This window comes from Sceloporus occidentalis, unplaced genomic scaffold, assembly GCF_023333645.1.
Source record: "Sceloporus occidentalis isolate IW3139 unplaced genomic scaffold, rSceOcc1.0.p SCAF_24, whole genome shotgun sequence".
In the NCBI taxonomy this organism is placed as follows: Eukaryota; Metazoa; Chordata; class Lepidosauria; order Squamata; family Phrynosomatidae; genus Sceloporus; species Sceloporus occidentalis.
This window is the reverse complement of record NW_028317004.1, coordinates 5,380,141-5,393,573: the sequence shown is the minus strand read 5'-3', so window position 1 is coordinate 5,393,573 and position 13,433 is coordinate 5,380,141. Positions and strand designations below refer to the sequence as shown.

The following is a 13,433-nucleotide window of genomic DNA, read 5'->3' as shown; positions in this document are numbered from 1 at the left end:
TATTTAGTTATTCAGTAGTATTTTTTTCTTTTCCTAGTAGAGATAGTTTTTTCTCATTTCCTATTTATAGACTTTTATAAGGATACTTTACAGTTGTGTAATTACTCCTTAATTATGCATATACAAATTAATGATTTAATTGTGAATGTATTTAAATGCGGACTTTGGATCAGGCTGTCAAGATTAAGCACCTAGAGATGTCCCTTGGAAAGAATTGAGGAGAGATTTCTGCAACATGGTCTCTCATACAGAACATTCAGAACCCTAGGAGAAAAAAGCAAATGACACAGGATTTGGGTCTTGCAAATGCTATCTACTTTAATTAGAGGGTAATTCAAAATATTACTCCTGCTGCTCCTTTTTGATGCATTTTGATAGCGCTTTACATATTCCTTTCATCTGCTCAGTAAGGATATTCCATGCTGGAATAGCGATGCAAGTGTGTGACTGACCAGAAGTTGCGTTGGTTCTGCCGAGACTGGTAACCATTACATAGTTACATAGGCTGAAAAAAGACATGCGTCCATCAAGTTCAGCCTTTCCTATATCGGTTGATTGCTGTTGATCCAAAAGAAGGGAAAAAACCCCCAGTTTGTGACTCTTTCCAATTTTGCAACAAACAAGGGGGAAAATTCCCTCTTCATCCCAGAATGGCTTTCGGATATCTCCTTGGATCAAGAAGCTACTAGTCTCCACTGGTCTATCTTACCATCCCCAGCACTGTAAACAGCATCTCAACAGCCAACGTAGCACTCTGGCCCCATACGATTTATGGGGCAGCTTCTTCTCCGCGTTGGAAGCGTGCTTATGACTCTTGTGACCACCCTGGCTGTCCCGCGCAAGCACGGAGGCTGTAGTTTCCTCCCGTTTTACGAGTCTCTGACATCTGGCAGCATCACGTCCCGTCTTTGGCTTGCTCTCTTCTTTCAAAAGCTTGCTACTTTCTTTCTTCTTCGTTGCCTCACACGCTTTCTTTTGAGAGCTTTGGTGTGATGCATGCGGATGGCTTTTGCTACGTTTTACGGTCTTCTGGGCAGCTTTCTTGGTGTCTGTGGGTTCTGGGGAGGTGACGCCCTTGACTGGACTACTGGACTGCTCCAACCTGGTATCACAGTCCATTTTCTACAAGTAAGAGGAATCCTGTTTTAAATCCTTTATCCCATTTTGTTTCCGGGGTGGGTTACTCCTTGATCTTGCTGTATCTGCTTTGCATTGGCTTCTGGAGTTTTGCATTTATAGGAGTTACTACAAGTTCCAGAAGAAGCCGCAGCAGACTGGATGTATCCCAAACGCTTATGGCGCGCTTTGGATTTGATATGGGCGGTAATTTCTCCTTCCCCGCTTGGTCTTTTTGGCAGGCGATGCTCGATCTTTGGCAGAGGGAGGTGACATGGTGATCAAGGCCTTACGTCCACTTGTCAGAGTGGCTGAACTGGATTTTAGAGCACTGGTTTCACTCAAGTTCCCTTTAGACACAGAAGCATCATGTTTCCTGGATTCTGGAATCCTTGCGTAAAACAGGACATAAGCTTTCTGGTTCAACACAACCTCGATGTCGCAGGCACGAACACGGGAATCATTCATCTTATACCACTGCCCATTACTAGCTTTTACATAGTAGTAATAGTGTGCTGCATGGCAGCTGTACCCAGAATGCACCAGGACCGCATATAGTCCATACAGAACAGGCTCTCCAGTACTCTGGGACATATATGGACGGATGTTTAGCAATTCTGAGTAACCCACGCGCTTAGTGATCTTCTTGCCTCTGCTGAAGATAGCAAACTGTTTTAGACACAGGGTCAGGACGTTTGAGGCTCGGTGGATACTGAAACTCTTGCTAGCTGGAACACTTTTGTTACATTGTGCACACATATATGCATTGTCTCCGCTTAGAATATCTGGCTTGATAAATAATTCCAGAGCACGGTCAACCTTTGCTGCGTGCTTGATCTCCAGTGCAATGTCCAGATAGGTGTCGTATGTGTCAGAAACACTCTTACACACAGAACACTCCACACGAGAACGTAAATAGCCACCAAAGATCTGGTGAACCAAGGTGGTTGCCTGACTCTGGCGGTCCAACGTTGCATGTCCATTCAGACAAGCCCTTTGCATGGAGTCAAGAGTGTAGCATAAGAATTCGTGTGCATCCTCTTGACTTCCAAAACAGAAATGTGGAGCAATTGTCTTTAGGTCTCGGGTGAAGCAAACAGGTTTGATGGAGTTTCTGCTGTTTGCAAAGACTTGAATAGCATGATTCCGCACTACATAAAGCATACAGAATCCACCCTGATGACAATTGCAGGTATAGTCTGTAGAGAGTTAGCCAGAGGTGGGGTGTAGGTGAGACACTGCACGGTAGAGTTTAAGAAGCAGGTATTCCCCAGATTCTTAAATCCGGCTCCCACTCTGGAAACTCAATTCGTAGCCAGCTTATCCGCTGGGAAGAGAAACTTCTGAGGCAGTGGGATGCCATCTGAACTGCAGAAAGGTAGGTAAGAATTCTGTCTCTGGATTAGTGCCCCCTCAAGCCTTTTTTGGGGGGTTCCTGCTTGGAACTTAGGGTTCAGGAAAATATTTTTGGTTTTGGGGGTTCCCAGTTGGTATTTGAACTTGGCGGCTTCTGTCTCAAACACAGTCTTCTGCTGAAAGATCTTATTAGCGTAGGAAGCCATCAATTTCCCCAATTGTCCATCCTCTGAATCCTTTTCACCAAGCTCCAGGGCATCTTTAAGTTTAGTAAAACTAATTTACTAAACCATGTTTAGTAAATTGGAGAATATAAATACGCTGATCAGAAGAATCCTGTGACAGGCACTATGAATAGCAGCCCACCCAGTAAACGGCAGCAACAAAACGGTATACAAAGAAAACAAAAGGATAATATAGAAACTTCATACATTAACTATGTACACAAAAACACACCTGTCGTACAGGTACCTTTTTATAGTTATGAACAATTTTATATAAGTCTCCAGCCAAGCTGACAAGGAAAAGTTAAAATGAAAAAAAAAACAAAAGTCAGGATTTTTTTAAATTTAAACTAGAGCATTTTTATTGAAGATACATTAAGTGCAATAAGACATTAATGCGATACAACTAGTTAACTTAGTGTGTTACTCTCTGTATTTTTATGTCGCTTTATAGAATTCTATACTGAGTGACAATATTGCCGGTAAGTACTGTTCTAGCAGCCAAATGATAACGATTCCAGTCCTCTGAAGCCTTACCGGCACAGGCTATCAGCACATCAGTCACCTGCCCTTTAGTTCGTGATTCGGGTGTTCTGCGGTCTCCGGTATCTACAGCTTCCAGCCACCGTCTCTTCCTTCACCAGTAAACAACATTCCGGAAGCAACCTCTGTCACAGGGGGCGTGGCTCCACCGGAAGGGCCAATCAGTGAAGACGAGGTAATTGCGCGCCACAAAGGAAGAGAACGTGTTGGTTATCTTGTACTACAATTCAAACCCGTGATAGTTGTTGGGTGAAGGCATTGTATACGCTGGGCGGGTTTGTACGGGCCTTACTGCTACAGGCCACCTGCGGGAATGTATCTTAATGGCCAGTTACCAAATATGTAAAAGTTACAATGTAGAATGTGCCGTTTACGCCAAAGATGTAGGGAAGACTCTTACAGTGTCTCCCGACATGTGAATGTGATTGAGCCAAATGTCACACAGAAAAGCCCTGGTTACTTACTCGAAATTTGGAAAGCATTGGTGCGATAGTGGGATTTTTGTGACATGTTTACGTCCAAAGTTACTTGTGTAATATATATATATGTATTGAAAACAGAATTAGTATTGCTGAGTTAAGATTGTTTTCTTGTAGAAAAAGCTTTGCTTTCCATGTTACAGTTTGACAGTGGAGAACACCGTTGGAAGCTGCACTCGGATACTAATCAAGAATGTTCTCACCTTACACGTGGACGCAATATTCCTGGTGATTGATCCGTCCGAATCTAAGCTAGATATTTGAAGATCATATTACGTGCAAAATGCATCAGTAAGAATTGTCTGTTCCGTATACAAGTGTTTTTGAGGGTTTGCAAATAATGCGCTCTTTACACGTTTCACGTCACCGTATTATCATCACAACTGTGAACAGGTACCCAAGTACCCCACATACCCTTATTAAGAACCAGACCGGGGAATGACTACTATCGAAAATCTTACCCATTTTAGTGATGCCCCAGCACTTTCCAACGTTACTATAGGAGAAGCAGCACTCGTTAAATATCTAATTGCCTCCAGTAAATCCTTTTTTTTCTACAATTTCCTTCTCAAGTGCAATATGTTACTTTTCCAACTAGCAATAAAATACTTGGCTTTCTCCTGCTAGGAATTCAAACAACAACCTGTAGCATGTTAAAAGGGTTAAAAAAGAAAATACTTTTTATTAGACCAACATAGAAAAGAATCTAAGGTAAGTTTTTGAGACTTCAGAGATCTGTTCAGCATTCCATCCAAAGAAGAGACCTCTGAGGTCCAAAAAACGTTGTAAAATTGTATTATTTTCTGGCCCAATAAAAGGTATGAGCTTCAACCAAAATGCTACATTTTAAAGTTTTGAAAGAGGACATTCTATAAACCATGATGTCTATGGGCTGATGACATAGGAATGGATAATGTTTTAAGCAAAATACATTCTACTAGAGAGGCTAAACCCCTTCTTGAACTGACTTTTTGAATTTTTAACATCTCTGCCATGTTTGTGTTTAGCTATAATTTTCTTTCTCATTTACTGTACCAACATATTATATATATATATATAATTATATATATATATATATATATATATATAATATGTGTTGGTATATATATAGATTTATTTTTAAGGACAAGAAGGGCTTTCTTTAGATTCCATTATTTTGATGATATCATATAATGTAAAATGTAAAAATAAATAATAATAAAATATGGTGAAAATATTTTACTCATCTACTAAAACTAATTTAAAAAACGCTAACTAGATACTAGATAAAAGTTTTCATGTTTTTTTACATTTTCTTGGTAGATGTTCCCCTTATGAGGTCATGGTGACATCAGTGGAGTTTTTATTATTTTTAAGATGCATTGCATTTCTATTATGCTTTAACTATTTCTTATTTATTTTTTATTTTATATTACTTGTTTGAATCTGATCTCCCCTCATTCCGCTGCAGAGACGTGTGGAGAGATTTCTGCAACATTTGAGAATTCTCCCTTTGGGTTTACAAATGGTTTATAGTAATTGTTCAAAATAAAAATAAAGTGGGATCGTTCTGAAGACTCCTGCCATACAGTATGTATTAGCATCATTGTCTATCCCCCAGCTTTAAGCGCCAAGCAGCCAATCAATGATGAGAGTTGGCACACCATGAACAAAACATAGAAACACAGAAAGTGATGGCAGATAAGAACCAGTAGGCCCATCCAGTCTGCCCAACCTCTGAGTACTTTCCTTTAGTACCTGCCCTTATCCTATATCTAGCTTGGCCTTATGCCTATCCCATGCTTGCTTAAATGCCTTTACTGTATTAACACCTACCACTTCTGCTGGAAGGCTATTCCATGCGTCCACTACCCTTTCCCTAAAGTAATATTTTCTGATGTTACCATTAAACCTTTGCCCCTCTAGTTTATGGTTATGTCCTCTTGTTGTGGTAGTATTTCTCCTTTTAAATAAACTCTCTTCCTTTATCTTGTTGATTCCCTTTAAGTATTTAAATGTTTCTATCATATCTGTCATACCTGTCACGTCTTTCTTCCAGGCTATATAGGTTAAGATCCTTCAACCTGTCCTGGTAAAGTTTATCCTGTAATCCAGGATCTGGAGATACGGTACGCAATACTCCAAGTGAGGTCTCACCAGTCCTCTGTACAACGGCATGAACACTTCCCTCTTTCTACTGCTAATACCTCTCGCTATACAACCAAGCATTCTGCTAGCATTACCTGCTGCTCTACTGCATTGTCTGCCTACCTTTAAATCCTCAGAAAGAATTACCCCTAAATCCCTTTCCTCGCACGTTGAGGTTAGGACAGTGTCAAATATTCTATACTCTGCCCTTGGGTTTTTATGCCCCAGGTGCATTACTTTGCATTTATCCACATTAAATGCCAGTTGCCACAGCTCTGACGATTTTTCCGGTTTACCTAGGTCGTTTGCCATTTGGCTTCTCCCTCCCGGAACATCAACCCTGTTGCAAATTTTTGTGTCATCAGCAAATAGACACAACTGACTGTCAAGACCTTCTACAATATCACTAATAAAAACATTAAAGAGAATGGGTCCAAGTACAGATCCCTGAGGTATCCCACTGGTTACAAGACCTTGTTCTGAATAAGACAAGTAGCTTCCATTTCTACTTAAGGCAAGTCATTTATATTTATTATTTATTTATTTTTTATTTTAATAAAATGCATATAAACCCCATCTTGACCAATGACATACCAGGTATGTAGTTAAAATAGGTCTCTAGAAGACAAATGATGTACCTGGTATTTCATCAGTAAAAAATGGTCCCATGTAACCACTATAGCACCTCCGTTTATGTAACTGAAAATTATATATGAATATACCTTAAATGTAAGGTTATGCACATGGGGAAGAAAAATCCAGGCTGGGAATATGTATTAAATGGGAAAACACTGGGGACGACTGACATGGAAAAGGACTTAGGAGTTTTAGTTGACAGTAAATTTACCTTTAGCGACCAGTGTCAGGCAGCTGCTGCTAAGGCAAATAAAATCATGGGGTGCATCAAAAGGGGCATAGATGCCCACGACAAGGAAATAATTCTACCACTGTACAAGTCACTAGTCAGACCACACATGGAATACTGTGTACAGTACTGGGCACCAGTGTACAAGAAAGATATAGTGGAGCTGGAAAGGGTTCAAAGACGGGCAACCAGAGTAATAAGGGGAATGGGAGCACTACAGTACCCAGAAAGATTATCAGAATTGGGGTTATTTAGTTTGGAAAAAAGACGGTTTAGGGGGGACTTAATAACTATGTATAAATATATAAGGGGGCAGTACAGAGATCACTCCCAGGACCTATTTATACCCAGGACTGTATCTATAACAAGGGGACATCCTCTACGGCTGGAGGAAAGAAGGTTTCTACACCAGCACAGACGGGGGTTCTTTACAGTAAGAGCGGTGAGATTATGGAACTCTCTGCCAGAGGAAGTGGTAATGGCAGGGGCGTAACTAGACGCCTCAGGGCCCGGGTGCGAGAATCTGTTAAGGGCCCCCCCACCCCCTCACCCCTGAGTCTGCAAGGGAAGGAAGCTGGCAAAAAAGTAAGTATTTAAAAAAAAATACTTGGTGTGATAGATGGAAGGGGGGCCATATTCAAAGGGGCTGCCTTGGGGCAACAATTAAATAATACAAAAAGGGGGCGGCTGAGGGTTATAAGCACACAACAGGGTGGTTGCGGCATCACATGAATCAATACAAAAAGGGGGTGGATGGCTGCATATTAATATGCATTATAAAGCAAAAAGGCCATATTTTCTCTCAGTGAAAAATTAGTGTGGCCCCCGCACACATACATTTCCGATGAAGTGGTCCACTGCAGAAAAAACTTGGACACCCCTGCGTTACCCGCTTCCTGGCCGAGAATTACACTTAGTCATAGACATCAGCTTAATGAGGTAAATAAAAATGGCTTATTAAATGCACTACCTTATCTGACATACATTTTCTGCGGTGCTGCAAGCCCAAATTCTCTTTATGATACTAAAAAGTGAAAGTGCCAAACAGTTACACAGTTATACACAGAAGTATATGTTAAAACACACTCTGTGGAGTGAGGTGAGACGTTTATGGCTTTGGACCGCACACGTGTATAGTCTGCGATTTCAAATTTGATCTCCCCTCTTTCCATTGGAAAGAATTGAGGAGAGATCTCTGCAATGTGGTCTCTCATACAGAACATTCAGAACCCTAGGAGAACAAAACAGTATGACACAGGATATGGATTTTGCAAACGCTATCTACTTTAATTAAAGGTTAATTATAAATATTTTTTCTGCTGCTTCTTTTTGATGCATTTAGTATAGTATAGTAGGTTGAAAAAAGACGTCAGTCTTTCACACATACCCAATTCTAAAGTCGATTCAAAAGAAGGCAAAAAAAACCCCTACTTGAGATTACTCCCTGGATCAATTTAATAATTTTACATATTTCTTTGATCTGCTCAGTAAGGATATTCCATGCTGGAATAAAGATGCCAGTGTGTGACTGACCAGAAGTTGCGTTGGTTCTGCAGAGACTGGTCACCATTACTAGTTCTTCACTGGTCTGTCTTGGCATCTCCAGCACTTTAAGCAGCATCTTGACATCCAAGTTAGCACTCTGGACCCATATGATTTACAAGCTGAGATCACAGACAGCTTCTTCTCTGTGTTGGAGGTATCCTTTCTATGTTTTACGATCGTCTGGGCAGTTTTCTTGGTGTCTGTTGGTTCTAGGAAGGTGACGTCTTGGACACAACTACTGGACCGCTTCGAGGTGGTATCACAGTCCATTTTCCCTTCTTTCTCTAAGTAAGAGGAATCTTGTTTTAAATCCTTTCTTATCCTGGGTCGGTCCTTCTCCCTAGCCACATTTCGGTTTAAGGCATGCTTCCTGGGTCGAGATTTTGGTTTTGGTCCAAAAGGTTTGGATGAAAACCCAGCCGTAGAGTCATGACCTACATTGCCCTTGGTGGTCTGTACAAGACAGGCCTCCATACTGGAATGCTTTTGAGTAAGCTTAAGTGAGCCAATGTGGTGGGTTACTCCTTGATCTTGCTCTATCTGCTTTGCATTGGCTTCTGGAGTTTTGCTTTTATAGGAGTTACTACAAGTTCCAGAACAAGCCGCAGCAGACTGGGTGTATCCCAAAGGCTTATGGCGCGGTCTGGATTTGATGTGGGCGGAATGTGAAATGTAATTTCTCCTTCCCCTCCTTCCCCGCTTGATAGGCCTTTTGGCAGGCAATGCTTGATTTTTGGCAGAGGGGGGCGTTATGGTGATCAAGGCCTCACATCCACTTGTCAGAGTGGCTGAAGTGGATTTTAGAGCACTGGCTTCACTCAACTTCCCTTTAGACACAGACGCATCATGTTTCCTGGATTCTGGAATCCTTTCGTAAAACAGGACATAAGCTTTCTGGTTCAACACAACCTCGATGTCGCAGGCACCAACATGGGAATCATTCATCTTATACCACTGCCCATTACTAGCTTTTACATAGCAGTAATAGTGTCCTGCGTGGCAGCTGTGCCCAGAATGCACCAGGACAGCGTATAGTCCATACAGAACAGGCTCTCCAGTACTCTGGGACATATATGGACGGATGTTTAGCAATTCCGAGTAACCCACACCCTTAGTGATCTTACCTCCGCTGAAGTTGGCAAACCGCTTTAGATACAGGGTCAGGACGTTTGAGGCTCGGTGGATACTGAAACTCTTGTTAGCTGGAACCCTTTTGTTACATTGTGCACACATATATGCATTGTCTCCGCTTAGAATATCTGGCTTGATAAATAATTCCAGAGCACAGTAAACATTTGCTACGTGCTTGATCTCCAGTGCAATGTCCAGATAGGTGTCGTATGTGTCAGAAACACTCCTACACACAGAACACTCCACACGTGAACGTAAATAGCCACCAAAGATCTGGTGAACCAAGGTGGTTGCCTGACTCTGGCAGTCCAACATGTCGTACCCATTCAGGCAAGCCCTTTGCATCGAATCAAGGGTGTAGCATAAGAATTCGTGTGCATCCTCTTGACTTCCAAAACAGAAATGTGGAGCAATTGTGTCTAGGTCTCGGATGAAGCAAACAGGTTTGATGGCGCTTCCGCTGTTTTCAAAGACTTGGATGACATGATTCCGCATTACACAAAGCATACAGAATCCACCCTGATGACAATTGCAGGTATAGTCTGTAGAGAGCAGATAGTTAGCCAGAGGTGGGGTGTAGGTAAGACACTGCACGGTAGAGTTTAAGAAGCAGGTATTCCCCAAATTCTTAAGTCCGGCTCCCACTCTGGAAACTCTCTCCCAATTCATAGCCAGCTTATCCGCTGGGAAGAGAACCTTCTGAGGCAGTGGGATGCCATCTGCACTGCAGAAAGGTAGGTAAGAAGTCTGCCTCTGGATTCCAGCTTGAAATTCAGGGTTCAGGAAAATATATTTGGTTTTGGGGGTTCCCAGTTGTAATTGGAACTTGGTGGCTTCTGTCTCAAACGCAGTTTTCTGCTGAAAGATCTTATTAGCAGAAGATGCCACCAATATCCCCAATTTTCCATCCTCTGAATCCTTTTCGCCAAGCTCCAAGGCATCTTTAAGTTTCTCCACCATGTTTAGTAAATTGGAGAATATAAATACGCTGATCAGAAAAATCCTGTGACAGGCACTATGAATAGCAGCTCACACTGGCACTGGCAAACTGATTCTGAGGGTCAAATCTTGCATTCTGCAGGTATAAGGTGTTCTGTTGACCGAATGCATTGTGACCTCACAATTCTTCCCATGGACAGAATGCATTGTGACACTATGTGTAAAGGCTCAAATCAGACCAACAAGCAAATGACATTTCTTTTTTGTCACCCTGAAATCACACACACCCAATGCTCACAGTGCATTTATCCCATGTCGCATCGCTCCTGTGCCAATGACATGGGCATCCTCCACAACAAGATTAAATATAACATGTAGTTTCTAAATGCAATCCTTTTTTAAAATAAAAACTCCAACCAGTAAAGGCAGCAACAAAATGGTATACAAAGAAAACAAAAGGATAATATAGAAACTTCATATATTAACTATGTACACAAAAACAGTTTTTTGTGGAAGGATTTAATTCAGTTGTCGTACAGGTACCTTTTATAGTTATGAACAGATATATTTAAGTTTCCAGCCAAGTTGACAAGGAAAAGTTAAAATGAAAAAAAACAAACAAAAGTCAGGATTTTTTTTAAACGTAAAATAGAGCATTTTTATTGAAGATACAATAAGTGCAATAAGACATTAATGTGATACAAGTAGTTAACTTAGTGTTACTCTCTGTATTTTTATGTCGCTTTAAAACAAAAACGTTATAGAATTCTTTACTGAGTGACAATATTGCCGGTAAGTACTGTTCTAGCAGCCATATGATAACGGTTCCAGTCCTCTGAAGCCTTACCGGCACAGGCTATCAGCACATCAGTCTCCTGCCCTTTAGTTCGTGATTCGGGTGTTCTGCGGTCTCCGGTATCTACAGCTTCCAGCCACCGTCTCTTCCTTCACCAGTAAACAACATCCCGGAAGCAACCTCTGTCACAGGGGGCGTGGCTTCAGCGGAAGGGCCAATCAGTGAAGACGAGGTACTTGTTGGTTATTTTCTACTGCAATTCAAACCCGTGATAGTTGTTGGGGGAAGGCATTGTATACGCTGGACGGGTTTGTAAGGGCCTTACTGCTACAGGCCACCTGCGGGAATGTAACTTAACGACAAGCTACCAACTTAAGTTACAATGTAGAATGTGCCGTTTACGCTAAAGATGTAGGGAAGACTCTAACAGTGTCTCCCGACATGTGAATATGATTGAGCCAAATGTCACACAGAAAAGCCCTGATTACTTACTTGAAATTTGGAAAGCATTGCTGCGATAGTGGGATTTTTGTGACATGTTTACGTCCAAAGTTACTTGTGTAATATATATATATGTATTGAAAACAGAATTAGTATTGCTGAGTTAAGATTGTTTTCTTGTAGAAAAAGCTTTACTTTCCATGTTACAGTTTGACAGTGGAGAACACCGTTGGAAGCTGCACTCGGATACTAATCAAGAATGTTCTTACCTTACACGTGGACGCAATATTCCTGGTGACTGATCCGTCAGAATCTAAGCTAGATATTTGAAGACCATATTACGTGCAAAATGCATCAGTAAGAATTGTCTGTTCCGTATACAAGGACCTCCAAGTGTTTTTGAGGGTTTGCAAATAATGCGCTCTTTACACATTTCACGTCACCGTATTATCATCACAACTCTGAACAGGTACCCAAGTACCCCACATACCCTTATTAAGAACCAGACCGGGGAATGACTACTATAAAAAATCTTACCCATTTTAGTGACGCCCCAAGACTTTCCAACGTTACTATAGGAGAAGCAGCACTCGTTAAATATCTAATTGCCTCCAGTAAATCATTTTTTTTCTACAATTTCCTTCTCAAGTGCAATATGTTACTTTTCCAACTAGCAATAAAATACTTGGCTTTCTCCTGCTAGGAATTCAAACAACAACCTGTAGCATGTTAAAAGGGTTAAAAAAGAAAATACTTTTTATTAGACCAACATAGAAAAGAATCTAAGGTATTTGAGACTTCAGAGATCTGTTCAGCATTCCACCCAAAGAAGAGACTTCTGAGGTCCAAAAAACCTTTGTAACGTATCTTTTTCTGGCCCAATAAAAGGTATGAGCTTCAACCAAAATACTACGTTTTGAAAGAGGACATTCTATAAACCATGATGTCTATGGGCTGATGACATGGGAATGGATAATGTTTTAAGCAAAATACTTTCTACTAGGGAGGCTAAACCCCTTCTTGAACTGATTGTTTTTGAAATGTATTATTTATTTTTTTATTTCAACACAATGCATATTAACCCCATCTTGACCAATGACATACCAGGTATGTAGTTAAAAGAGGTCTCTAGAAGACAAATGATGTGCCTGGTATTTCATCAGTAAAAAACGGTCCCATGTCACCACTATAGCACCTCCGTTTATGTAACTGAAAATGATATATGAATATAGGTTGCGTTATGCAGGCAACTTAACAAACATTTTTGTTTTTTTCACATATATGCAGCTGTGGATAATTTTTATATAGCTTTTTTTAATCCAATGTTTTACTTTTTTATGTCTTACATATATGAATGTGGTTTAAAAAAATCCCTACTTCTCCCCAAAAGTTGTCTGAAATTCTTTAACTTGGAGAATCCTACTTGCAGAGCCAGGAAAGCAGTGGGGTCATGCAACACAATGTAAAGTTGAGGATGCTCACACAATCTGCGAGCAGCTATAACGAAGAGCTCTATGTGAGGTAATGTAAGGTTATGTGATAGTGATGGGAAGTTGGGGTCGTTAAAGTGAATCGGTTCATTTCGAGTCATTCATTGAAATGAATCGATTCATGAACCGATTCATCGTATCACTTAACGTCACTCACAGCAGTTACTATGTAGGTGTGAGGTTTGATGATGTGAAATTGGATGGCGTGAAAGTAGAGTGGGGGTGTTTTAGTGTAAATGTGTGAGGACCAGTTTCCGTTAACCTCCCCCATGCCAGAAGGTGCCAGCCCACCCTTACAGTAAGTTGTCTCAGCTTGACTGTGTCATCTTTATTTGATTGCTCTTTATGACTATTTAATATCTTATTTAATATCTTCTTATG

The 13,433-nt window shown here is 40.9% G+C and overlaps 1 protein-coding gene and 1 pseudogene across 1 annotated transcript; both read right to left on the bottom strand.

The window, feature by feature from the left end:
* Positions 1-1,293: 1,293 nt before the first annotated feature.
* Positions 1,294-3,749, bottom strand: LOC149300546 (ubiquitin carboxyl-terminal hydrolase 36-like). The gene is given in 3 exon segments (XM_089485034.1): positions 1,294-2,318; positions 2,321-2,419; positions 3,704-3,749. Coding segments are annotated over 3 exon segments (1,170 nt in total).
* Positions 3,750-8,282: 4,533 nt separating this feature from the next.
* On the bottom strand, positions 8,283-10,346 carry LOC149300545 (ubiquitin carboxyl-terminal hydrolase 36 pseudogene; annotated as a pseudogene).
* Between the last annotated feature and the right edge of the window lie 3,087 nt (positions 10,347-13,433).